The sequence below is a fragment of the Mustela putorius genome, unplaced genomic scaffold (assembly GCF_011764305.1).
Source record: "Mustela putorius furo isolate JIRA1106 unplaced genomic scaffold, ASM1176430v1.1 tig00000129_pilon_pilon_pilon, whole genome shotgun sequence".
NCBI classification, from domain to species: domain Eukaryota; kingdom Metazoa; phylum Chordata; class Mammalia; order Carnivora; family Mustelidae; genus Mustela; species Mustela putorius.
In genome coordinates this window covers 23,214,085-23,241,969 of record NW_025421290.1, presented here as the reverse complement: position 1 = coordinate 23,241,969, position 27,885 = coordinate 23,214,085, and the positions used below count along the sequence as shown (strand labels likewise).

Genomic DNA, 27,885 nt, shown 5'->3' with positions numbered 1-27,885 from the left:
GAGGTTTGGGGGACTGCTTGCCCTGTGACCCATAGCTCATGAGTTACCCAGCAGGATCGGACCCCCATGTCGGATTCCAGAGCTTTGCCCGCTGCCTGTCTGGTCTCTGGCCTTTAATCACTGCATTTCAGCCTACCCAGCTATCAGGGAACAAAACAGTAAATAAAGTGCTGAACACAGTGCAGGTTGTTAGCAAATAGGACAGTGTGTCACCTCCTGCTAATCATATGCTCCAGACGAGTGCAGAAGTCATCCGAAGCTGTCACCAGCTGCGTTGGCACCTTGTCCCAAAAAGTGTAGGTGGGGGACTTGGGCAGTGAAGCCATAGGTCAGCTTCACTGGTTTCAATATTCAATAAATACTCTTACAATTCAAAGCAGTTACAGAAGAGAGAGATCACCATGGACTGAGTTAATGAGGAAAAGTTTTCTAGAAGAGTCAGAACAATGGGGAGGCTGCAGATACGGGGGTGGGGGGCATAGCATGAGCCCTATTTTGACCATGATCTGCGGCAATAGCTAGTTTACACACAGATATCTGTCAAATATAACTGGAGTCTCGTAAGATGATATTTCATTCTTACTGTATACCGTAACTCTGCTATTTACTTCTTTTAAAGAAATGCTGGTTGCCATCCGCTTAATTGCTCTCACAGTCCATTAATGGATGGCATCCAGTGGTTGAACAACACAGCAGCAACACAGGTCTGATAGAGCACTGTTTTATGGAGAACAACGGTGGGCCCTGAGGCTTGCCAGTCGGGTGGGGCCAGATCCCGGGGAGATGTCCAAACCAGATGTGAATCTTGTACCAGACAAAAACAACACAAGTTTGTGTCTGAAAATAAGAAAACAATCTTCCCACTGTGGCATTTGTATGTATCTCCAAAGATGCTCCTGAGATTTTAAGTGTTCAGGGTTGCAATTTCCTGAAGTGGATTCTTCCCACATATATGGAGTTTTAGGTCAATTGTGGAGAGCCCTCACTGCCTAGATGGGGTAAGGTGTGCGCTGATAAGGGAAGAGCCAGGAATTTGGGGCAATCAAGCAGGAAGCCCTTCTGCTCTTTATGCAAGGATTACAAGGCACAGAAAGGTACGTAGAGAAAGATCTGGGAAGACAGATGTCTTTCTGATGAAGTTTCTAGGATGAATACATGAATGGATTTGCTGATTTTTGAGCTAACCATAGTCTGTTGGTTCATTATTACAAGCAGGCTGGGTTTTTTTTTTTTTTTCTTAGTAAATACACTTTTAATGATTTAGGAAGATTCAAACCCAGATGTACAGAGCTAAAACAGCTCCTGCCAGCCTACTTTGCAGTTTTTTTTATTGAGATATAATTCATAGATCATGAAATTCACCCTTATGAAGTGTCTAGTTCAGTGGTTTTTAGCATATTTACAAAGTTGTTCAACCATCACCACTATGTATTTCCAGAAAGTTGTTTATTTGTTTTTTTTTTTTTTTAAGATTTATTTTTTAGAGAGAGAGCATGTGTGCATGCACGAGCGGGAGAGGGAGAGATAATTCCAAACAGACTCTGTGCTGAGCTCAGAGCCCAACTCCCGGCTCAATCTCACGACCCTGAGATCACAACCTGAGCTGAGACCTAGAGTCAGACTCTTAACCGACTTCACCACCGAGGCTTCCGATTCCAGAAAATTTTCATTTCTTCACCCCAGAAACCCCACACCCATGAACAATCCCTGCCATCCCCCTCCACAACCATTGGTCTTTCTGTCTCTGTTGGATTTGCTTATTCTAGACATTTCATATAAGTGAAATCACATAACATGTGGCCTTTAGTGTCTGACCTCGTGCATTTTGCAGGTTTTCTAGGTTCATCTGTGCTGTAGCATGGGTTAGTATTTCATTCCATTTTACGGACGGATAACACTGCATTGTGTTTATATGCTGCATTTTGTTCATTCACTACTTGATGGATATTTGGGTGGTTTCTACTTTTTGGCTATTATAAGTAACGCCGCTGGGAGCATTTGAGTACAGATTTTTGTGTGGGCATATCGAGGAACTGCCAAACTCTTTTCCAAGAGGCTGTGTGTGCATCTTTGCATTCCCACCAGGAGTGTATGAGGGTCCGTGTTGTGCCCACATCTTTGCCCATATTATCTATCATCTGTCTTTTTTGGTATAGTCATACTGGTGGGTACAGAGTAGTTTTATTTGTCATTTCCTAATGATTAAAGATGTTGAGCAACTTTTCATATACTTATTGTCTATTTTTTTCTTATTTGCTATTTTTATATTTTCTTTGGAGAGTTGGCTATTCAAATCCTATGTCTATTTTTCAACTTGGGATTTTTTATTGTCAAGTAATGCGTCCCTTATATATTCTATAAACTAGACCTTTATATGATTTCTGAATGTGTTCTCCTATCAGGTGGATTGTCTTTCACTTCATTGATAGTGTCCTTTGAAGCTCAAAACTTTTAAATTTTGGTAAAATCCAGTGTATCTATTTTTTTCTTCTGTTTGTGTTTTTTGGTGTCTTTTAAGAAACCATTGTCTGATCCAGTATCAGGAAGAGTTATGTCCTCTCTTTCATCTAAACTTTATGGTCTCACCTCATATTTAGATCCTAGTCCGTTTTGAGTTAATTTTTGTATGTGGTGTGAGGGAGGTGTCTAATTTCATTCTTCTGCATGTGGATAGGTTGTCCCAGCACCATTTGTTAAAAAAGACTGTCCTTTTCCTATTAAATAGTCTTAACACCCTTTTAATTTTTTTATTTACTTTTTAAAGATCTTATTTATTTGACAGATCACAAGTAGGCAGAGAGGTTGACAGATCACAAGTAGGCAGAGAGGCAGGCAGAAAGAGAGGGGGAAGCAGGCTCCCTGCCCAACAGAGAGCCTGATGTGGGGCTCTATCCCAGGATCCTGAGATCAAGACCCGAGTTGAAGGCAGAGGCTTAACCCATTGAGCCACCCAGGTGCCCCTGGACACCCTTTTTAAATATCAATTCATTTTAAATGGATGAGTTTATTTCTGGACTCAAAATTCTCTTCCATTGATTTATAAATCCGTATGCCAGTAACATACTCTCTTGATGGCTTGTAGCTCTCTAGTAAATTTTAAAATCAGGGCATGTAAGCCCTCCAACTTTGTTCTTCCAAGATTAGTTTGGCTATTCTAGGTCTCTTACATTTCCATGTAAATATTAGAGACAGCTGGTCAATTTCTATTAAAGAAAAAAAAAGGTCAGCAGGATTTAATAGGGATCTTCCCATTTATTTAGGCTTTTAAAATTCCCTTCAATATTGTTTGGTAGTTTTCAGCATATAAATCTTATACTTTCGTTACATTTATTCCTAAGTTTTTTGTTTTCTTTGCTGCTGTCGTAAATGGAACTGGTTTTCTTACTTTCGTTTGAAATTAAGAAATTAATTTCATAATGGATCGTTCATTGTTAGCATATAGAAATACAACCTTTTTTGTATATTGATCTTATATCTTGCAACTTTGCTAAATTCATTTACTATAATAGTTTTTTTTGGTGTGTGTGTATTTTTAGAATGTTCTCTTTATGAGATCATGCCATGTACAAATAGGAATAGTTTTACTTTCTCTTTCCAAGCCTAATGACTTCTTTTTCATGCCTAGGGCTCCTGGCTAACACCTACAGTACAATGTTGGATGGAAATGATCAGAGCAGACATCTTCATTGTGTTGAAAGCTTTCAGTCTTCCACCATTAACTATATGTTAGCTGAGGCTTTTAAGGATGCCCTTTAACGAGATGAAGAAATTCTCTTCTCTTCCTAGTTTGTTGAGTGTTTTGAAAAGGTGTTGGAGTTTGTTAAATGTCTGCCTTTTCTTTTTGCCTGAGTGGACGTGATTGTGCAGGGTTGGCTTTTTTGTTTTTGTTTTTGTTTTTCCTTTATTCTATTGACATGGTATACTGGATTGATTAAATTTCATATTCAAACCAAACCTGCATTCCTGGGATAAATCCCACTTGCTCATGGTACATAATCCTTTTTACATGTTTGCTTGATTCAGTTTGCCAGAATTTTGTTGAAGATTTCTGTATCTCTATTCATAAGGGATATTAGTCCGTGTTTCCATTCTCTTGATGTCTGGCTTTGCTATCAGGATAATACTGGCTTCATGAAGTGAATGGGAAGATGTTCCGCTAATACTTTTTGGAAGAGCTGTGACAGATTCATGCTAATTCTTTTATAAACATTTGGTAGAAATATGATCCTGGCCTTACTTTAAGAGAAATTTTTGTTTGTTTGTTTATTTTGTTTGGCTTTCTGTCTACTATGTCAATCTCTTGTTATAAGTCTTATTGGATTTTTTTTCTTTCTTTCTTAGCCAGGTTTGGTGTTTCTGTCTTTGTAAGATTTTTGTCTGTTGCACCTAGGTTATGTAATTTGTTGGCATACTGTTGTTCTTAGTATTTCTTTAATAATTCTTTTAATTTCTGTGAGGCATATAACCATCACCTCTTTGATGCCTGATTTTAATAATTTGAGTCTGCTCTCTTTTTTATCATAGTCTAGCTAAGAGTTTGTCAATTTCATTGAACTTTTTTCTCTTTTTAAAGATTTTATTGAGAGAGAATGAGGGAGGGAGGGATGGAGAGAGAGGGTGAAACAGACTCCCCAAGGAACAGGGAGCCCATCCTGGGGCTTGACTTCAGGACCTAGAGATCAAGACCTGAGCCAAAGGCAGACACTTAATGAACTGAGCCACCCAGGTGTCCCTCATTGATCTTTTTAAAGAACCAACTTTTAGTTTCATTGATTCTCTTTTTAAAAAATTTTCCATTTTATTCCACTTTAATCTTGGTTATTTCTTTTCCTCTGCTTTCCTTGGGCTTAATTTGCTCTTTTTTTGTTTCTTAAGGAGGAAGATTAGGTCATTGATTTAAGACCTTTCCTCTTCTTTAATATGGTCATTTATAGCTATAAATGTCTAAGCACTGCTTTTCCTACATCCCATAAGTTCTTGTATGTTTTCATTTTCATTCATTTTGAAGTATTTTCTAATTTCCCTTGTGATTTCTTTTTTGACTTACTGGTTATTAGTGGCATGTTCCTTAATTTCCACATATTTTGAACTTCCAGTTTTTTCTTTTGTTACTGATTTTTTTTAAATATTTTATTTATTTATTTGACAGACAGAGATCACAAGTAGGCAGAGAGGCAGGCAGAGAGACAGGGGGAAGCAGGCTCCCCGCTGAGCAGAGAGCCCGATGTGGGGCTCCATCCCAGGACCCTGAGATCATGACCTGAGCGGAAGGCAGAGGCTTAACCCACTGAGCCACCCAGGTGCCCCCTGTTACTGCTTTTTAAGTTCTTTCCATTACTGAGTGGTTGTAAGACATCCTTCATGTGATGTAAATTCTTCCAAATGTACTGATGCTTGTTTTATGACCTACCATGTTGTTCATCCTGGAGAACATTTTATGTGAGCTTGAGAAGAATGTGCATCCTTCTTGAATGTACATGTTAATGTTTTTCATCAGATTTGGGAACTTTTTGAATGTGAGTTCTTTAAGTACTCTTCCTGCCTTTTTTCCCTTTTTCTTTCTGTTTCTGAGACTAGATCATCTCAGCTGGTCTATCTTCAAGGTCATTGGTTGATTTCTTCTTCCTGCTCAAATCTGCTGTTGAGCCCCAAAGGTGAATTTCTCAGTTATTTTACTTTTCAACTCCAGAATTTCTCTTGATTCTTTTTTATGGTTTTTAGTTCTTTATTGGTAGTCTCTGGTGAGAACTCATTCTCCTCCTTCTTTTTAGTTTTTTTAGACATTTTGACAACTCCTTTGTGAGTATGTTTAAAACAGCTGATATAAAGTCTTTGTATAGGGACACCTGGCTGGCTTGGTCAGAAGAGCATGCTACTCTTGGGGCGCCTGGGTGGCTCAGTGGATTAAGCCGCTGCCTTCGGCTCAGGTCATGATCTCAGGGTCCTGGGATCGAGTCCCGCATCGGGCTCTCTGCTCAGCAGGGAGCCTGCTTCCCTCTCTCTCTCTGGCTGCCTCTCTGTCTACTTGTGATTTCTCTCTGTCAAATAAATAAATCTTTAAAAAAAAAAAAAAAGAAGAGCATGCTACTCTTGATCTCAGGGTCATGAGTTTGAGCCCCATGTTGGATGTAGAGATTACTAAAATGAATGAATAAATAAGTAAATAAATAAACAGACTTTAATAAAAAACTAAAGTCTTTGTCTAATTAACACAATGTCTGGAATTCCTCAGTGGTAGTTTAGACTGATTGTTTTTTTCCTGTGTATGGAACATACTTTCTTATTTCTTTGCATGTCTCATAATTTTTTGTTGTTGGAAACTGGGCATTTAACATAATAAGATTTGACAATGCTGCAAATCAGATTCTTCTCCCTTTACTGGGCTTCTTATTGCTATTTATTATTATTGCTTGTTTAGTCAATTTTCTTAGCTAATTCTGTAAAATCTGTCTTCATTGTGTGTGGCCCCTGAAATATCTGCTAGATTCTCTTAAGGTCATCTAATGATTGCATAGAGAATTCCTTTGATATCCAGGACCAAATAAGTATTTCAGTCTTTGCAATAAGTTCTATATGTGTTTGGGGGCACACCTTCAACACTTAGGCAGACAATTAACAAATATATCTTAGTTTTTATTTTCTTGCTTGTTCAGAGCCTCAACATCAGGCAAAGGTGGAAGCTTAGGACATCCTCAACTCTTTACTGAGTATGCAAATATCTGTGGGCACAGTCTGATGCATACTCATGGTCTTTTAGATTCCCAAATATGTGGGAGCTTTGCAAAGCCCTCTGTGGATAGCCCTTTCTCCAGTTTTTCCTTTCAAGCTGTTTGGCTAGTGCATTGTTTGTTTCAATGGTTACCTACCACCTTGGACAGTGGGATGTTCAACAGTTGCCTCTGATTGTTTTCAACAAAAGCCCCCAAGGAAAAGGCTATTCACACTGGCTGAGCTCTGATTCAGGAAAACTAGATAGCCTTGACAATGGGATCTTCCAGGAAACCACCAGACAGGCCAAATAATGCCAATTCTCCAAAAATGGACTTGAAAGGAGCTCCAGCCCTCCCCCACTATGGTGGATATCAGGATGCTGGTTCTCAAGGTGACTCCAGAGCTGGTGGAAGGACCTGGAAAATAGAGCAAGTTAAAACTCCACAAAGCTCACTGTTCTCACTGAGATCCAGCCAGTTTTCTAAAGTAAACTCTGCTGGAATTACTATACGCCTTTGGTTAATTTCCAGAGTTCTGAAAAAGGCTGCTTCTGACCATTCTTGCCAATGTTCCCATTGCTTTTGTGGAGGAGAGAATCCTTAGAAGTCCATCTGCCACTATTTTATTGGTGTGGCCAACAAGCTAATTTTGACCCTGCATGTGTACACCATACTTAGTGGCTAATTAAGGACACCATGCTTGCACTCAGTGGCTTAGTTGATAGGTCCCCCAATGATAGGTCCATGATCAAAGGAGCAAGACTGATACAAAGCGAAGGTCAAGCAAAGCTTTATTTCGCTCCAAGCATCGAGAATCAAACCGACTGTTCGCTGCCGCCTCTTACAGAGAGGGTGACCCCTCCCAGCCTCACAGACTACTTTTATAGAGCAAAGGCCTTGTGGTTGAGCCTGGCCACACGTAGATGACCAATGAGATTGTAACACACAGAGAAAGCTGGGCAGTCATGCTAGGTCACACATGGGTGACCAGTTGAATTACAATTCACCCCATTGTAGCTATTTGAACTAGCCTATCACCTTGGTCGGAATTGGTGCCCAAAAGGTGGGGCCCACACTCCTTGATAGCTAGCGAGACAGTATATGCGCGCCCCACTGATTGGATGTCTCCACCAGACCCGACTCATTCCTGCATTCGGGCTCTGTTATCTCCACCTTACCTGACACGCCCTTTTATTTGGGCTCTGTTATCAGGGACTGGTTGAGCATATTTTACTGGTTTCCCAGACTTGCTTTTAAGTAAGTTCCCCGGGGTGGGGGGGGGGGCAGGGTCAGTTTAAGTTTTACTGCATAAACAACAAAATCACTGTTTAACCAGATGGAATCACTCTGGCTAAATAGGCCCTTACATAGTGAGGCCACTTTTCCTTCGTTGAATTGTTTGTGGATTCTGCTGCTAGGGGCCAGTGAGATCGCACCTGCTGGGCCAGCCCTCCTACATTTTAGTCTTGTATTTACAACAAGCTGAGTATATGACCTTGGAACAGAGGAGCTGAGAATTCCAGAGTACCAACTATGTGCTGCAGCGTGTGCTGCGTGTTTTATGTATATTATATCTTGTCATTCTTGCACCAACCAAGAAAGAAAATGTTCCCATTTAATGGATGAAGAAACTTCTAAAATGCGGTGATAGGTAGATTGGCAGATGTGTAACCTGGTATGTGTTTCTCTCCTTCCCCTTTGGGCTCCACCCCCTCCCACTGCAGAGGCAAGAGGGGACAAGGCCAAGTGGGTATTTACCTGGCCACTCATCTTCCTCCTGTGCGTCACCATCCCCAACTGCAGCAAGCCCCGCTGGGAGAAGTACTTCATGGTCACCTTCATCACGGCCACGTTGTGGATCGCTGTCTTCTCCTACCTGATGGTGTGGTTGGTGAGTGGTTATGGAAGTAGAGGTGGGCCACACAGACAGCCCCTGCCCAGCCCCTGCCGGAGATGGGAGAGCTGGTTCAAGAGCGACCTCAGACATGGTGGTGCCACCTTCGGCAAGCCACCTCCCTTTGCAGACGTTGGCTTATTTCTCCGTAGAAAGGGTTTCATCACAGGCGCCTGGGACTATGCTGGGCACTGCAGATTCCTGGATGGATACAGCATGGCGCCAGCCTTCAAGGCAAGAGTGGGGGCGGGAGATGAGATTCTGAGACCCGCTGCTGCTGCAATGGGAAGAGGAATACAGCAGGGTAGTGGGGATGCTCTGGGAAGATCTCTGGAGGGCTAGGCCTATTCCCCCTTCCTTTCTGGGACCCCTGGGGGAATGTGAGGGAGACTGGAGTCAGTGGGAGATGAACACAAGGCAGCCTTCATTGTAACCCCTGCCAGTAAACTCTTTCAGCCTTGATAACAACAACAGTGGGATAGGTGTTTTTACTTTGTCCGTTTCACAGGTGAGGCAACTGAGGCATCCAGATTGAGTAATTAGCCCGGCTGCACAATTATCAACTATTATGGGATTAGTTCCTCAATCAGTGAGTTCTAAAGTTGGGCTCCTGAGTTCATGATCTCAATGACTATCCTCAGCTGTTCCTCAGTTTCTTACTGGAGTTTTCAGAGGCCATTTGCACCCAAGTTTTGCAGGCAAAGAGGCTTTGGCATAGCTCCTTATAAGCTCCACTGGCCACATGTGACAGCTTCCTATATAAACCTTTCATTGGCCAGAGCATAGGGGTGGGGCAGCAGTAAGCAGGAGGCCCTTTCCCCTTGCTCTGGGTACAACCCTGTGGGGAGGGAAGGGCCGTGGGGTCACATAGAAATGCATTTGAATCCTAGACCTCCCACATGCCAGCCATGAAGTGCCGGCAGGTGGCTCAGCCTTCATGAGCCACGGTCACCCCTTCTCCAGAAGAGGGATGGCCATCCCTGTCTCACAAGGTCACTGGGAGGAGAGAAGTCTCTGCTCAGACATTGTGGCCCTAGCTGGCAGGATGACAGATGGATAATAACTGTCAATAGCAACTGTTTTCACCATGAGATGCAGCCAGTTCTACATCCATGCTTTGTTCAGATCAAGGTTAAAATTCTTACACATGCCTGTGTGTGTGTGTGTGTGTGTGTCTGTGTGTTGGGGGGGGGGGCATGTGCACATGTGTATGCCTACTGGGGTGCGGGAAGAATTGAAAATAGCTACTCTCCAACCTCCCAAGTGAAGGACAATCAAGGATCACAAAAACGATGCCTTACATGAATCGCACTTGTAAATTGACATCTTTCTGAGTAAGGTTAACACCAACCCATCTTTATATGTGATAAAAGGATCCAGGGAATTCTCTTACTGAAGTGCATGCCCCAAACAACACGGCAAGGAGGAAAAAAAGTATTTGCCTGACATCGAAGGAGTAGGTATGGGAATTAGGAAAGATCAAATTAATGTGAATGGGGTGAAACGTTTCCTCCAGTTACTGGAAACAGCAGTATTAGGAAATCAGCTCTGCTCATTCTCTGTGAGGGCGTTTAGCAACACTCACATCCCCCCACACCTTGACTCAGCCCTCTTGTGCTGCTTAAAGCAGAGAGAGTCATGGGGGCAGCTTAGTGGGGGTCACAGGATCTGCTTGGCCAGGGCATCCTTACTTTTGGCTTTGAACTTCAGCCCGCCTCAGTTTGGGGGAAATGGAATGACCCTGATAGTAGAAATTGATCAAGACAATAGCACCCCGTGTTAGCCCTCATTTGGGGCCACGAGCTTGCTTTCCTTGTGCCCCAGCAGAGGCCACCAGGCAGCAGTGATGTCTCACCTGCCCACCCCTTACTCCTGTCACCTTTTGGATCTCTCACCCCTAAGCCTTCAGAGAAACTAATTCTTGAATGTCCTTGTGAAAAGGGAGGGACCTTGGAAAGGGATGGTCCTGTCCAGCACCTTTGCACAGTTGGGGAGACCGAGGACCAAGAAGAGGGCCACGGCTTCCACAAGGTCACACAGATAGCCCCAGAGCTGGGACTCAGGTCTGCTCCCCTATCTGGTGCTTAAGTATCAACTGGACTCAGAGGGCCCAGGGCTGGAGTCCAGGGCAACGCAGCACCCAGGCAGCATCTCTAGTCTGAAGCACCCTGGATAGTGCGTGCGTTTGTACACACACATGCACGCACACACACCCATAGACCTTCCTTTTGTTCTTCCATCTTTCAGCTTCTTAGCCAGGTAGTTCAGTGATTTAATGGGGGGAAATGGAGGCATCCCCCACAATACCAAAACAACCCAGGCTCCTGTACAAAGTCTGGCACCCCCCGTGGAAAGCATGTCAGCCACGGCCTGGTTGGACTTGTGAAGATCTTGTTCGTGGACTGAACACTATGGATGAGTGGCTCATTTTTGCCCTCCTCGGTGTCTGAAAGAGAAAAGAAACCTACATCTGTGACCATCTTGCTCAGGCCAGGCACTGTCACCTCACATTTTCTCAATTAATCTTTATTAGCAGACCCATTTTAAAGGTGAGGAAACTGAGGCTCAGAAAAGGACACCAGCTTGTCCTAAATCACACAACCATTCACTGGGATTGGAGCCACCCATCGAGATGTGAACAACCCCAAGAGGTGCCACGGTTCCCATTTTAGAAGTGGGGAGGCAAGCCAGAACTAATGAGGTTATCCAAATGCTTCTAGGGCTTTCCATCTGGGTGCTGCTCAGGGCTCCAGCCATCTCTGGAGCATCAGGCATTTCTCAGTAGAGCGTGTGACTGCGGATTAAGATCCTTCCACCTGACCATTCTATTTCTTGGAGCTTATGCTAAGAAGTCAGTAAGATAAGGACCCCAAGTCATACACACAAGGTGCATGACACTGAGGTAGGAACATGGCCTTTAGAGTCAGCAAGACCTGGTCCAGAATCCCTGCTCCACTGCTCACCACCTTCTGGCCCATGGGCCATGCCACATCACCTTTCTGGGCCTCAGTTTCCCTGGGCATAAAATGAGTGTAACCGCAGTGCCCCCTCACCAGTGGGTGGTGATAAAGGAGCACCTGAGATTGTGTACACAACATACCTGGTAGAGTGCCTGTATACAGTAAGTGCTCAGTACATGTTACTTACATACACTGAGGTCGTGAGAGCAAAGAAAGAGACCATGTGGCTATGGGAGGGTGAGAGATGGGCCATACATCCATGCCCCTGAAACCTATGCATTGGTTTAAAATCATGTCAGAGATGACAATGGGAGGTGGAAAGGTATCCATAGCATCTTAGTACAGGAAACGGGAACTTGCTAACTGTATACTGACAGCATAATCTGACTCTGGTTTTTTCCAACAAATGCACTGAAAGGATGGTCAAGGATATATTCTAAAGCAACAGTTTTCAAGTGTGGTTCCCAGACCAGTAGCCAGAGGGTCCCAGCCACCTGGGAACTGGGTAGGAACATAAACTCCCGGGCTTTACCCCAGGCCTCCTGAATCAGAAACTCAGGGGCATGGGGGGCAGGGGGTGGGGGAACAGCCTCCCAGGGGCTGTTCCATGGGCTTAGAGTTTGAGAACCACGGGCTGACAGTGGTAATAGTGGTCATGTGTGGGTCTTGTTTCATTTCCCTTCAGTTTCTAAATGTTTTAAAACAGCAACTGGAACAGCAGTCCTACGTTCCAGTTGAAAGCCCTCAGAGTCAGCGAAGGTCCTTGGTGTTCTTCCCAGAGTTCACGACCCCTCCCCCACTCTTCTGCAGGTGACTATTATTGGATACACACTTGGGATCCCAGATGTCATCATGGGCATTACTTTCCTGGCAGCGGGCACGAGTGTTCCAGACTGCATGGCCAGCTTAATTGTGGCAAGACAAGGTAAGGGCCATGCACTGCCCCCCCCCAGCTGCGAGCACCACCAGGCAGGCCCCCCCACTCCTACTGGGGTTAGAGTTCATGGCCCTTCAGACTGGTAGTTCTTACGTCATGCTATGGAGCCAGCGGATGAGGGGAAAGCATCATGCATCAGAGCCCATCTACGGAGAGAACATGACCAAGATGAACACCTCCGGATCTCTAGAAGCATTTGCTTGTGCAGACTAGGATCAAAGGAACTTGTTCTGGAATCACTAGTGTGACATTAAACGGTGCTGAAACCCCAACTTCTTCCAGCAAATATAATAGTAATGAGAAGTCTTCTGGTCCCAGGAAGGCAATGGGGGAGGAGCATCTTGTACCTCCAACTGTTTTCCTATTCTTAAGATTCTAGAACATGGATACAGGTTTGGTTACCTGGTTGGTTGGCTGGTTAGTGGTCTTTCTTTGGGGCTCACCACCTGACATGGGTTAATAAGCAAGGGAAGGAGTTCCTGTGTGCTCTTTAATGCAGAACAAAAGCCCCGTAAAGGGCTGACCTTTGTTGATTGTGGTGTTTCTGCTGATGAGGTCGCAACCCAGCATGGACCTCCACACATTTTCCTCCACAGATGTGAGTGTGAAGTATGGGGGGGGGCAGGCATTGGGGGCCAATAATAGTGACACCTCAAAGGAGACGAGAGGAAAGAAGTGCCCAAGGAGAAAGTGGGCTCCGGAACATGGAAAGTGACATTTTATTCCTCCCAGGTTAGGAGAAAGTGTTGACCGGGCTAGGGGCAGATGTCAGTCAATCCTGAGAAGACCTGCGATGCGGGGAGAGAAGTGTAGGAATGTGGTTGTCATAGGTTGGAGGCTTGGAGAGAGTGGGGACGGTGGGGACAGCAGCTGAGGGGAATGGGATTTAGTGGAGTGACCTCTGAGGTGAGTGTATTCACTTCCTAGGGCTGTCATAACCACACCACAATGGGGTGGCTTAAAACAAGAGACTGTTGCACAGTTCTGGATGTTAAAAGTCCAAAATCGAGGCGGCAGCCAGGCCACACTCCCTCCAAAGGCTATAGGGAAGGGTCTGTTCCAGGCCTGTCCCCCAGCTTCCAGGGGTGGCCGGACAGCTTAGAGCTGCGTCACCATTGTCTCTGCCTCCGTAAGCACATGGTGTTCATCCCTCGGCCTGTGTCTGTATCTGAACTTTCATCTCTGTGCAGTGAGGAATGGGAGCGTTGCTGGGCACCAAGGGCCTGGCTGTTGTTCAGTGATATCAGCTTGGCTAGGCAGGACTCCGTCCCACCAGCTCCAGGGACACATGTACGAGGGATGACATGTTCTCCCAGAGCTGGGGTTGCTAGGTGGATGCAGGGAAGGTCAAGAGGGGGCAAGAGAACGGGCTGTTGAAACAACCGGCCCTGGAGTCCTGGCTGGCTGGGGGCTGGGGTCATGATGCTAGAAGGTGAAGGGCTGGGGGTGGGGGATGAGGTCAAGAAAGGGAACCTGGGCTAAGTGGGGTTCTGAGGGAGGAATCCTATCAGAGTGACTCCTGTGGAACGTGGAGCCACAGATAGTAAGCGAGGGCAAGATGCAGGTGGAGTGCCTCTTCATGAAGGTGACACTGGGGTCCCTGGCTAAGGACCCAGCAGACAGGGTTAAAGCATGGACAGTATCTTCCTGGCAAAAGGCCCAGAAACCTCTGCACAGAATCCGCTGCCCCAGCAGACCACGCCATGTGCTCTAATGCGGAGATCCTGCATCCTAGGCTCCCCGACGCCTCCCAGCTCCAAGTGTGGTCCAGGCTGGTGGCCACAGCATCTCGACCAGGGAGCTTGTAAGAAATGCAGAATCTCAGGCCACCTGCGTGGCTTAGTCGGTTAAGCATCCGACTCGGTTTTGGGCGCAGGTCGTGATCGCAGGATTGTGAGATTGAGTCCCGAGTTGGGCTCCGCAGTGAGCTGAGCATGGAACCTGCTTAGGAGTCTCTCTCTCTCTCTGCCCCGCCCCACCCCCCACTCCCGCTAAAATTAACTAATTAATTGATCGATGAATTAATTTGAAAAAGGAAACGCAGCATCTCAGGCCTGCCCCAGACCCACTCAGTTGGAACCTGCATTTCAGTCAGGCCCCCAGGTGAGTCTCATGTTCTTGAGAAAGGTTGCCCTGAGGTTCCTCCATACGCAGCACCTGTGCGCCTGTGCACCCGTGCAGGGCAGGAAGCCTGGGGAATCTGAGGAGGCCTCCGCCTCTCCTCTCAAGCATGGGTCACCTGCATCCCTCCTGACCTGCTGAGCCAGGGCTGCGTCCTCCCCAGAGGCGAGTAACTGCCCCAAAATAGCTGTTGCATGTCCCTATGTTGTTCCAGAGACTGATACCCTGGGAGGGTGATGCCCCAGGGTCAGTGCCAAGATGTTAAAGGCACTCAGCACGGCGCTGAGACAGAGGGGGGAAGAACATGAGGTCCTTGAGGGAGGCACTGTGTCCTGGAGGACTGCAGGTGACAGCAACAGGACAGGAGGAGGGGGTGGTCCAGCTCCCCACCCCCACCCCTGCCGGGCCGGTGCTCAGGCGGCCTCGAACCAGCTGTCCAGGTGCCAGGCTGAGCGGCTGCAAGCTTCTCAGGAACCCAGCAGTCTTAGGGCTGCAAGCTGTTACCAGCTCGTTCATTGCACACGCTCTTGTATTCGTCCCGGGTTCTGATGGTCATGTCAGCGTAAAGCTGGATGGCCAGGTTCAAGCAGATGGCACCCAGCAGGAGTCTTATCTTCGCAAGTTTGTTTTCTAACTTGTAATACCCCTTGAGCTGTTAAGTCCCTCGACTGTGTGGCTAGCATGATTCCGGCCAACTGGACAGAATGCAGAGGAGGATGGTGAGGCCTCTAGGCTCTAAGATGCTTCTAGTCTAGTTGGGAGAAAAGAGTTTATTTACCCTGCAGAAGGCTCTAGGGCATGAGACCTGATGCCTCATCCTCTGAGCCCAGGTGGTGAGGCCATCACCTGAGCCCCAAGGACACATCCTGGCTCTGTTTGAAGGATGCTGGGCCCCTCCCAAACTGTGTGACCTTGGGCACGCCCCAAGCCTTGGTTCCATCATCTGGCATGAGGACAACACCTCGGAGAATTCAATGAGGTGAAGCACATAGTGGGTCCTCGGAGAAGATCAGCAGACAGGCCGGGCAGGAGAAATGATGAAGGGTCCAGTGTTCCTTTCCCAAGGCTGCCATAACAAAGTAGCACAAACAACAGAGATGTGTGGGCTCATGGTTCTGGAGGCTAAAAGCCCAAGGTCAAGGTGTTGGCAGAGTTGGTTCTTCCTGAACACTGTGAGGGAGAATCTGTTCCAGGCCTCTCTCCTTGTCTTAAAAATGGCCATCTTCATGTTCCCTCTGTGCCGTGTCCAGGTGTCCCCTTCTGAGAACAGCAGTCATATTGGATTAGGGTCTACCCCGATGGCTCCTTCTAAGCTGATGATCCCTGCAAAGACCCTATCTCCAAATAATGCCACATTCTGAGCTATTGGAGGTTAGGACTCTAACATATGAATCTTAAGGGTCATCTTTCACACCCCAGGAGGCCCCCCTTATATGGAGTGGACTTATACCTCATAGGAAGCTTCTGAAATGTGGGGTCCATGAAGAAGGAACTCCTTTCTGAAGAATAGCACTACTAGGACCCCAATAGGGGTCTCCGGCCACCTAATCTCCGTGAATGACACGCATCAATTGTCTACTTTAGGCCTTGGTGACATGGCAGTCTCAAACACCATAGGAAGCAACGTGTTTGACATCCTAGTGGGACTCGGCATACCGTGGGGCCTGCAGACCATGGTCATTAACTATGGGTCCACGGTAAGCTCCCTCCCCCCACGCCTTATAAGCCACAGGAACACCAGACACAAGCCCTTGATGGGAATGGATTGTGTCATTGGCCCTGTCCCAGCAGAGAGCCCCCATGGAACGCACTGCCCCCCTCTCCTTGGCACCCTGGCACCCATTTTCCAGGGTTCCTCTGGAACGGCCTGAGGGGCACCTATTCAGGGAAGCCCCACGTGCAGCCTCCCCACACCTTTGCTCACGGGCATGCGCATCCACTCCTCATCTGTTCCCTCACACGGAGTGGAGACTTAAATCCACGGTTAGCCAACCGACCCCCACCATGTACGCCCCATGAACACCCACCAATGCTTTCCAGAAGGAATACACTGGGGTGCCCTAGGCTCTCAGGACAGGGCCCTGAGCAGCCCCAATATTCAGGGCACATGTGTTTGTTTTTTTCAGGTGAAGATCAACAGCCGGGGTCTGGTCTATTCCGTGGTGCTGTTGCTGGGCTCTGTGGCTCTCACAGTGAGTCTTTGTGGTTCTGGAATTGCCCTTTGTTCCTTCTGATCCTGCCTTGTCACTTCCAAAGTCTCTGAAACCCCCCTCACTTCCCTTGGGCCGTGAGGGCTGACAATGAGAAAACACAAACTCACAGATCCCTCCGGACACAATGTGTGCCAAGAATATTGGCATCCGCCACTATATTTTTCCCTCAGTGACTAAGTCCCCAGAGCAAGTAAACAACATCGCTGGGTCCCCACTGCCCCTTCCGTCTTTCCTCACTCATGCCAGGAGGAGAGAAATTTCCCCCGCCTACCTGAGCTGACAGAAGGCGGTGGAAGAGGGGGTATGACTCTTGGGCCTCAGGGCTGGCACAAGAGTACTACTGAGGCCACCGTCTTCCACGCGCCTGGGCCTGAGTTATACATTCTGTAACTCTGCCTCTGCTTATTTTATTCAGTCCTCATGGCCACCTGATGAGACCATCCCCATTTTGCAGAAGAAATTGAAGCCGAGAGGTTAATTACCTCGCCCAAGGTCATGGGGGTAGGAAACGGCAAAGCTGGGATTTGAACCCAGATTGTTCTGTCTCCACAGAGTCCATGGCTGTGCTCTGATGGGGTAAATGTGACCCAGTCCTTAGGAATCTGGATTAGGAGACAAGAAAGAAAGGCATGAAGTGTGGGAGAGTCTAGAAGGAATGTAGAATGAGGATGTGCTCCAAGCCCGTCTACACACACACACACACACACACACACACACACACGGCTAACACACCAAGCTCAAGTTAACCAGGCTGTGAGCCAACAGATGCACTGGAACTTTTGCCTAAGAGGAGGCAAGTTCAGCAGCAAAGGGAGGACTCCGAGAATGTCCCTTGTTGTCCCAAGAGAAGGTCTGGGCAGGAAGGCTCTAGCTGGCAGAAGGGGCCTTGAGGACACTTGGGTCCCAAGGAAGCAGTGTGCCTGCTCAGAGCCCACGGGCCTGGAGAACCGGCTGGCCCTTCCATCAGACAGGTCTTCAAGCCCATGGGGCTCCGTCTGACCAGACCACGGGTGTGCCTTGCAGCACCACTCTACCCTTGTGCACATTTTGGAGACAGTTCTGGGGTCTGTAGTATGTGTCTAGTTTTCCAGGGAAAATGCCTGGGAAACTGCATTCCATCCTCTGTCCCTCCAGGTCCTCGGCATCCACCTCAACAAGTGGAGACTGGACCGGAAGCTGGGCATCTGCGTGCTGGCCCTCTACGCCGTCTTCTTGTGCTTCTCCATAATGATAGAATTCAACGTCTTCACCTTTGTCAACTTGCCCATGTGCCGAGAAGATGATTAAAGGCACTGCCCCTCCAATCCCCTGCCCCGGGAGCTGTTCTGGACTCTGGCACCGGTGTCCCTGCTCTCTCCCTGTCCCCCACCGCGAACCTCTCCTGCCTCGGTGGTCGCTGTCTGTTCTGCCACATGCTGGAAGGAAGAGCCATCGTGGTCTTTGTCCGGGCGTGAGCAAGGCCACTGGGTGTCCTTCTCCTCCTCCTCGGAGTTCTGCCCTCCGCAAATGAGGCAAGATCCAGGGGGCACCGTCCGGGCCACCTGACAGACCCCTGAGCGGGCAGCCACAGGGATGTGGCGTGTGCCTCGCCTCTCTCAGACACTTTAGTGAGGACTTCTGTGTGCAATGTGTCTTCCTGTCGCCAGGTGGCCTCGGAAGTGAGGCGGCTGGGAGAACGTGAGGTCCCTGGGGGCCAGTGCAAAGCAGAAATGTCACTCTCCAGTGTCACCTCTGGGCCAGAGGGAGTGAGTCCCTCCGGCCTCATATGCTCCTCAGGCCCTCTGACCTCAGCTGGAAACACTCACAGTTTGGAGGGGTCAGGGCCTTACCCTGCTGAGGGTTTTGGGGGGCCCCCTAAGGACAAACATTCTGCCCCTTTCTCTGGAAAACTCGGAAGCATGGAAAGAGCGTCTCACAGCCAGAAGGAGGGAACACGCGTGAATTTTTCTTATCACTTGTATTGAGGCGTTCAGAGACTGAGCAACGAAATATTAAAAATAAAATGTCCTATAGATCATCATACTTGAAAAAAAAATCGCATTCCATACAAAAAGGTCATGCTGGGGACCAAAAAGGTAACCATTCATGGAAAAAACGAACCCTATGTGTATCGTGTTGCACTGACACTGAGACGTTTGGTTTGGAATGTAGAAAAGCGTGAAAGACTAACATCGATCTGGGTGCTAATTCAGAGACACAGCAGAGATGCTTGCCTGGACCCATACATTCCAGACCTTCCGTGTGATGCGGCGCGACGTCCGTGTGGGGTTTTCGTTCCTTTGTTAAATGCTCTCCTCTCATAAGCTACCCTGTTGCAAGAGTCGATTGTCTCTGTGCCCAGCAAATTTCATAGCCTGCTGAGCTGGAACGAGCATGCCACACGTAATAGGTAAGAGCAAGAAGAGAGATTGCCTAAAAAACAAAGAATCACCCTCAGTTCCCGGAGGCAAGTATGAAAACCATAACTTGGCATTTTTTAGGGCTGGGTTTCTTGAGCCTTAGAGTTGGCTGCCTGTGAAGGGCCAAGGATGGGAGGCGGAGTCACGAAGAGATAGAAAAAATATTAAACAGTTCTCACCTGCTTCGTAGCTCTCAGATCTATATTAAAAAGATTTATGAACACAAACCATTCGTGGTTTCTGAAAAGAAAGCACAATTCATTTTATATAGAGGGTTTTTTTTCTTATTTTTTTAATATTTCTATTGCAAAAGTCTATCGGAGTTGATGCACTTTTAATAAGGGGGTATTTTGCACAATGTTTGGGAACTGCCCCGGACAGGGTGAGGAAAGAAGGTTTTTAGCGATTCACCAAGGATCAGTCGTGGGTGATGAGCTGAAGATGCAATAGGTAATTCCTTCCCGAAACCCAAAGGTTGTGACCTGAGGTGGAATTTGTTGCTGTGCCTGCTAAGGCCTCCTGAATTTCAGAAGGAGGAAGTGCTCACGTCTGTGTCCTTTCAGTGAGCACAGCCTAAGACGGGAGGGAACTCGGTCACCAGGCATCTGTTCTGGATTCTATCAGTGTTAGTAGCTACACCGTACTAAAGCTCCTCTATTGTGTCTCTACCTAGATCGGGCTCAGTGGTCTTCAAGTTGAGGCTGAAGGTGATTTTCCTAAGAAATTAGCTCAGTGGGAGGCCAGGGAGTCAGTGGGATCATTGGTATAAACTTGACATGGCCAGAACTGCCCTTTGATGTAAGGAGGGATGATTCTCCCCGCTTGGGAGAGGTCACATGACTCTAGGTCAATTCTCAGTAAGTAGCAGACCAGGAGCCAAGCTCCCAGGCATCACCCCTCCCTGGGCAGCCAGTGGGTTGGCCATCCTTGGTGGGGGGCAGGTAGAGACATAGCCTTGCCCTTGTGCTCAGTTCTCATTGTTTAAGTTAAAACTTCAGCAAATATTTAATTGACTCCTGGTGGCCCAGCATAGATCCTAATAGCTGTCCCTCTCCAGTGTCCCTGTTTTTTTTCCTGATAAAGACAAAAAGATATTTTTAACTACAAGGCACAGGCCACGTGGACCCTGATGATGTCTGTGCTGGTGTTCACGTCTCTGAATCCTTGTGTGGCTTTCAGAAAAGCATCCTAATTACCTGCCTCTTCCTTCAGTAGGGTCCCTTTGAGATGACACAGTATCCTACAGTTGCAGTTTGAGAGTTCAAAAAAAATAGTGTTTCTAGGACCTAGAGCACTCCTGCTGGTGAAATTCTCTTTTGACTCTAATGTGCCAATGTAACTTCCTTAAGGGATCTATGTATTTATTGTATCTAGGAAACTATATGTAGACTGTAGGTGAATAATTCCCTTTTTTAACTAAATATTTTTCCATCACAAGTTTAAAGAATTGCTTAATTAATTAGGCCTTCATTTTCAAATAATACTTTTATCACTATGCAGGATTACATCCTTTATTTTATTCCCGAAGCTAATTAGCATGAGGTAATGACTCTGCTTCAAAAAAAAAAAAAGGCAATAAAAAAAAATAAATTTAGCTCTTCTCCTTGGGAGCAGAAAAAAAAAAAATGAACCATGGTACTGAGATGGAAAATGCATGTAGAATCAATAGCAGGTGGTTCCTGCCCTTTTCTAGTCTGAAATTTGCCCTTACCAGCTCAAGCAGGGACAGGATTGTTAGGTGTGCAGTGTCTAAAAGCCTGGCCCTGGAGGAAGGTTCTGGGTTAGCTGGTGGGAAGACTCATGGTGAAGGGCACGACAAGCAGGACAGGGCAGAGTCATTATCCTTCCCAGAACCTGCTAGTCTCTGAATCTCACCCATGTGCACAGACCTCGCTGCTCATTGCCTGCGCCCCCCACACACCTGTTAGGGCTACGTCTTTGTTCTTCCTGTCAATCCCCTGCTCTTACAGACCCAAGCAGTTGAGAAGGCAGAACCCCCCTAGAGCCGGGTTAAACCAGGTGGCTGGCATGCACGTCACTCTAGGGCAGTCCTGCAGACCCCAACCAAAGACCCCCTCCTGGGCTGCCCAGCAGTCTAGGTCCCCAAGAAAGAAACTGACCCTTCTCTTCCCTTTTGATGAGGATTGCAAGCCTGACCACATCAGCTGGAGCCCAGCCCTCAGGGAATGCCGGACTCCATACACAGGCTGGGAATCTGGGAAGAGTGAGGGCGGCTGCTTGCCTGCTGCCCTTCCGTCCTCCTAGCATTTCTCCTGCCGGAGTCCTAGGGCCCCACCCTCTCCTTAAGGTGGGGGTGGACAGAGGTGAGATGGGTGAGATGGCCTGGGGGAGGGTCAGTTCTGCACCACCACCACCCCCCGTTACAGATCTCTGGGTGTCTTTCTCCCCTTGGGACAGTTAGCAGATGTGTCCAGGGCACCTGAGAGGGATCACATCTTGGCAGATTTGTGGCCACGTTGTGCTCATAGAAACTTCCAGAAATTTCTGAAAATGCTCTCTGGGCATCTCTTGGGTGGCAGAAAATCCATCATTCCCCCCCCCCCACCACCACATGCACCCAAAATGCTGCCTCCCTGACCCCACCCTCTCTATGTGGGTTCATCCAGAGTGGCTGGGCCCTCACCCCCACCAGGTGTGGACAAGTGCTGCCCAGCTCTTCTGGTGGCTGCAGCTGATCACCTGGCAAGGCTCCCTTCAGACCTTCTGAAAGCACAGAGAAGGGGCCCCTCCAGCACTGGTGAGCCTTTCCCACTGCACCAGTCATGTGGGCAGAACAAGACGGTCTTTCCGTGGACCCATCCCTACAAGGCAGAACGCTCTAGAAAACGTTCCCCAAAGGGCACAGACCATAGGGGCATGGAGTTTTCAAAGACATTTAGATTGCTGTATTTGCTTCTTAATGAGGAATCTCAGGCTGGGAGACTAGCTTTGTGTCAGGCCATCCCTCAAGCCTGGGAGCCGGCGGGAGAACATCCAGCCTGTTACAATGCTGCCTAACACTGAGGAAGCAGGTGTCGGCATAAAATCAGGAGAACAGGGGCTTTTCTCCCATTCGGCCACCTGGGTGGAGCAGCTTTTTCCATCAGACAAGGAAGCCAGCTTGCTGGTATTAGAGCTTTGATACTGTGTGGAGATTTTTTTCTTAATTCTAATTTTTCAATGACAATGTCAGCCTGGTCCCACTTTCTCTGCTAAACCCTCACACGCGCGCCAGGGGCTGGTGGCCCTGCTTTGTTTCATCTTTTATCTTCATGTTTCCAGGGTTGTCCCTCGCTTCGTACAGGAGTGTGCGTATCCAGGGCTCAAGGGCATGTGTCTTCCACGCACTTTGCAGCAGGGGCTAAAAACATGCCCTCTTCCGAGTCTGAGGAAATGTCTGTGGCCTGAGTACCCTGAGACAGACTGGGGGTCATGGAGGGCAGCTTTGAGAGTGGAAAATGCCCACTGTCCCCACCACCCTGTGAAGGTCAAACCACCGTTAGATTTGTGGGTCTGGGATTGGTTGCTCCTTGGTTAAAAGCCTGATGACAAATTTGGGCATAATCCGCACGTATTCCCGCCCTTGCCAGAATTTAAACAGTTGCTTTTTATGCAACATGTTGGTTGGGACTTTTCCATGGTCAAGGCCAATTAAAAAAAAAGCCTTAATCCTGGAGAAGGTATGTACCCTCCCTATCCCACTGCTGGAAAACAATTTTTTTAAGCTATCGAGAGAAAGTATGGGCAGTTTGGGGTTTCTGGTTGCGTGGTCTGGTGTGATCAGAAAAGGAGGGTCCCAGACAACAGCACTCTTCCTGCTCCCACCCCCAGAATTCCCAAGATAAGAATTCCCAATTATCCAGATGGACAGTCTCCTTTGACAGAAGGAGCAAGGCCTTTCCTCACACTGAAAATGACTGTGTTGTGAGCCAGGCAGCTCCCATTTTTCCAAATCAAATGTTCTAGTGGTGGTTATTGTTTTTCCTGGCCACGGGTCATCCCTGTCCTCACCTACAGAAGTACCCTTCTGAGAGTTGTAGAATGCTTCTGGGCGCTTCCTGCACATGGCCTAGACCATGGATTTCTGGAGACCCAGCAGACAGAGCTGTGGCTGAGCCTCTGGGGGCCAGCTCTTGGGGACTTCCTCAGGGGGCTGCTAGTCCAGCAGGCTGGATGTCCCGTTCAGAGCAAGGGACCTTCTGCCTGTGTCTCCTGGCCAGCAGCTGCCAGCCAGGAGTGGTTGCTGGGGAACACAAAGAGAGCCTTGATGACCTGGAGCGGAGAGAAGGCTGCCAGATGGCGGGGGGCCTGTGGGCAGAGGCAGGAGGTGCTAAGAAAAGGGATAAGTGAGGAGAGAGGCTGGGCACATCCCAGATGCCCAAGAGGCAAGCTGGGCACAGTTTCTGCAGGACCATGGGACTTTCCTGGGGTCCGGCCATGTCCTACCAAACAGCAGGTAGATAGAATCAGGGGGCTCTCGTGTCCAGAAAGAACCCCCTTAAAAATGACCTAAACTGAGAACTTCTGGGGCTCTCATATGTCACTTGAGCCCCCCGCCCCCAGACATTTCTGGCATGCTGGGCTGAACACCACCATCCTTGTTCGTTCTAACAGGCAAAGCAGGAGCAATGAGTTGAAAAGTTGTAAATACTAAATATATTTATCTTACTATTTATTTTTTCAATAACTGTGACCTCCCGCACTGTGAATGCTCTGTGATATGAGATTCTTAGTTTAATAAAACTGTCATTAAATTTGAATGAATTGATATTATTGGTTACTCACTGGCATGAGTTTATTTTTATTGTGAAGAAAAAATCTAGAGTAAATATGAACTAAATCTTTATAAGAAATCTAGCAGTCAGTATTGTAATGCAATATTATCCAAATCTGTACGCCGTCAATAAAATAAATGAGTACAAGTTGGCTTTCCCTATATAGAGCTTCCATTCATGTTTTAATAGACACATACAAAATTGCATTTTTTGGAAGGATTCTTTCCATTGGAATACCAGCCACTTAAAACCATTTCTATTGGCATATCGAGAAAAAAAATAAACTTCAAAAAGGATGAGGGTTGGAGCTCTTTAATTATAATGTTTGGGCATGAATACAAACAAGACAGAAATGTTGTGACTTATCTTGGCTAGTCCAGAATGACCTCAACCATTCCCTATCTCATCAACAAGGCCAGCTTGATGGGCAGGGGACCCACGCAGTCACAAAGGGCTCACACTCAGAAGGGCGCCAGGCTTGGTTGTCACCATTTCGGATTACTTAATGATTTTTTTAAAAAGGGGCCCCACATTCTCATTTTTGCACTGAGCCCTGCAATTTTTTTTTAATTTTTTATTTAAATTCAATTAGCCAAGATATAGTATATCATTAGTTTCCAATGTAGTGTTCAATAATTTATTGTGTAGCCGGTCCTGCTCATCTGAACTAGGTTAGGCCAGCAGCTCCTGTGTTATGAGAAATTGAGATTAGGAGGGGAGGTCCTGGTTAATTCCTTCATTCTGCAAGTTTCCCGAGACCTTCATTCTGCAAGTTTCCCGAGACCCAGCTGCCTCGGGGGCTGCCACAAACTTGAACGCACATGAACCACCTGGGAGTCTTGTTAAAAGGCAGATTCTGGTTCAGGGGGCAGGGGATGGAGCCAAAGATGGTACGTTTCTAGAAAGTTCCCAGATGATGCCAAGGCTACTGGTCTACTTTGAGAAGTGAGGAGAGAGACCAGCCCTACTCAGAGTGTGACCGGGGCACCTGTGCTGGCTTGGCTTACCGACTGGTACTGATCTACAAGACAAAAACAGGAACAGAATACACATATTCATGGCAATACAATGGATAATGTTATGCCGCAATCTGCTTTCTCATTGCATTTTTCTATTCACTTTATAAAGTGTGCACCAACCATGAATTGCAATTTTAAAATATGCTTTAAAAATCTTTCCCACCGGTAGAAATTCTACTTATAAAAGAGAGACGGAAAACCCTTTTGTTTGAACTCTTTCCTGTTGAAAGTTGATCCATGAGTGTCTTAGTAATTCCAGTCCAATAGTCTCTGTGGGTCCAGCAGGCATGTGCCCTTGTTTTTGAGCACTTCGGCATCCCTTAGCCCATTTGGTGCTTCATGACTTAGGAAGCCAGTGAAACACGGGCAGGTGTTGCCTCCGTGCCACAGGTGGGGAAACGAGGTACAGAGAGTGTGTTGGCTGTGCACGGGGACTCAGCTACTCACTGGGAGAGCCGGCTGAGAAGCCAAGTCTCCTTCCACTCCTCGTGGCTATCCACAGCAGACCAGGTAGCAGGTGTTTGGCTGAGTCTGTCCCCTCCTGGGGGCCCGCCTCCTAGTTGATTTCACAACTCAGGCTCTATATCAACCTGCTTTTGATGTTTTTAGAAGTTGCCCCAGGCAGTTCCAAGTTCACTGTGGCCTGGTGGTCCACTGATATGGCCTTTGCTAGCTGGGGTCCACCAGCCAGTGCAGAGGGAAGGAATAGATTCTGATCTCTCTCCATCCCCCCAAAAGCACACTCTTCTGAGACTGTGCTTCCCCTCACTACCTTTGAGGTCTCACATCCCACCCTCTGCCCTGGATGTGTCATCAGACCACAATACCCTTGGGTTGTCATTGTCCTCAATCTTTCTGCAGATTTGAATACTGTGAATTTTGTCCCCATGTCTTTATTTCTGCATCTTGTCTCCTGGCTTCTCCTCTACCTGTTCCTTAAATGAAGGTGTTTGCCTGCATTCCATTCTGGAGCCTCCCTTTCTTCGGTCTGGTGGTTCTCAATCCTGGCTGCCCATTGGAGCCATCTTTAGAACTTTAAAACACACAGCTGCCCAGGGCCGTGCCTCAGAATGATCAAGCTGGCAGGGTTTTAAAACCTGCAGGTGATTCTAACGGACAACCTAGGTCAGGCACCACTGACCTAGCTCAGCCTTCCCAAATGCACCGAGGATAAGCACCCTCACAACTATCCCCCAAAGCACCAGCCCCAAGATGCTCAGTCCCTCCAGAGCCCCTCACCTGCACATCTAGCCTCCTGTTGGACTCTTCAGCCTCCCCAGGGCTATAAAGTCAGCGTGATCAAAAATAATCCCGTATTTATAAGTGGGCAAGTGTTCACAGCAGCTTTATTCAAAATAGCCAAGAGCTTAAAACAGCTCAAATGTCCATCAACATGTCAATGGGATAGAGAAGAATAACGAATAAAGGAAGAAAGGAAGAGATTATCAAAAGCAGAGAAAAAAGAACCTTAAGCAAACATTGAACTCCAGCAAATTATACACAGCAGGCTAAAGAGTTTGGGGATGAAGTGTCCCGATGGCTGCACCTTACTTCGAAACACACTGAAAACACGAGATGGATGCACGTATGGCTGATGTGTGTTAAAGCACATTTGGTCAAATGGTAGGGGGTGGATGGGTCGATATGTGCGTGTTCACCGAACACGTTTTTGGTCTTTTCTGTATATTTGGAATTTTTTGGTAATAAAATGTTAGGAGAAAAAAGCCAAGTTCCTCTTGCCACCCCATCTCAGAGTACTATCTCACAGGTCATGGGCTGCCAAAGGTCAGCTCCTCCCAACACCCCCAGGGCTGGACACGGTCATCTCCATGCCTCCCTTGCAATCAGTCTTCTTTGCAACCTCTCAATCCCGGGTTGTAGCCATGGTGGGCCCCTAGCCACACCTTCCAGTTGGTTCTGGAGCCTCCACTCTCCCTCTCTACCCGACCCAGCCTTCATGCAGCAGCTAGAGGGATCTTCTCTGCCTCTAAGAGTTCCCCTAGCCCTTGTCCTGGAGCGGAAGAAGCTTCACCTCTGCCTTCAAGGCCTCCCTAGACAATTACGCATTTGGGGTTTTCTAGAGTAGTCTCAAGTTGAGATATACTCACCCACGGCCCGCACCAACTATAGAAGCGCACCAAGTTGGGGCTTTCTAAACTGTATGTCTCAGATGGGCCCTGGAAGTGAAAAAGAGCACATTTTGTCATTCACAGATTTATTCAACAGACACATGTTGAAGGCCTGCTCTGTGCCAAGCATCAAGACAACTGCAGGTGGCAGAGATGGAAGGCTCACCCCCCAACCAGTGCAAGGAGCCCCCAAGTTCTGGGAGGGAGAAAGCTCAGGAGATGGGAGGTCAGAGGAGGGCACCCCATCATGCTGGAAGGCAGGAAAGACAGAACTCACAGTGCAGCTCAGTGGACGGAGGGAGTCAGGGGTGGCAACGGGAGATAGTAGATGCACAAGGCATGAGCCATGCATAAGGAAACACATTTAACACCAGATAGTTCCGATTTGAAAAGAGGCGATGAAGAAGGAAAAAATACGACTTGGAGATAATTCAGATATGCTCAAATAACTCAAGCTGGAAAAATCATGGAGCCTGTGGGAGGCAGAGCAAAAACCCCCAAAGAAGTCCACATCCCAGTGCCGGGAACCCATGCCTCTGGCCCCTTACGTGGCACAGGGGACTTTGCAGAGTGATGAAGTTGGGGGGTCCTGAGACGGGAGACTCTCCTGGACTGTCCATGTGGCCCCAATATATTCACAAGGGTCCTCATCAGAGGGAAGCAGGGATGTGAGGATAGAAGCAGAGGTCAGAGGGGTTTGGGGCCGTGAGCCAGGGAATTCCAGCAGC

The 27,885-nt window shown here is 47.5% G+C and overlaps 1 protein-coding gene across 2 annotated transcripts in view; it reads left to right on the top strand.

Moving 5' to 3' along the window:
* The window catches only part of SLC24A4 (solute carrier family 24 member 4), a 167,257-nt gene extending 142,983 nt beyond the window's left edge, over positions 1-24,274 (top strand). For both annotated transcript variants that reach the window (XM_004739034.3, XM_004739033.3), the window contains exons 13-17: positions 8,435-8,601; positions 12,375-12,489; positions 16,207-16,319; positions 16,749-16,814; positions 17,970-24,274. In XM_004739034.3, the coding sequence (XP_004739091.1) occupies positions 8,435-8,601; positions 12,375-12,489; positions 16,207-16,319; positions 16,749-16,814; positions 17,970-18,122 (614 nt within the window). In that variant the 3' untranslated portion in view covers positions 18,123-24,274. The remainder of the gene's footprint in view (positions 1-8,434; positions 8,602-12,374; positions 12,490-16,206; positions 16,320-16,748; positions 16,815-17,969) is intronic.
* Positions 24,275-27,885: the final 3,611 nt, after the last annotated feature.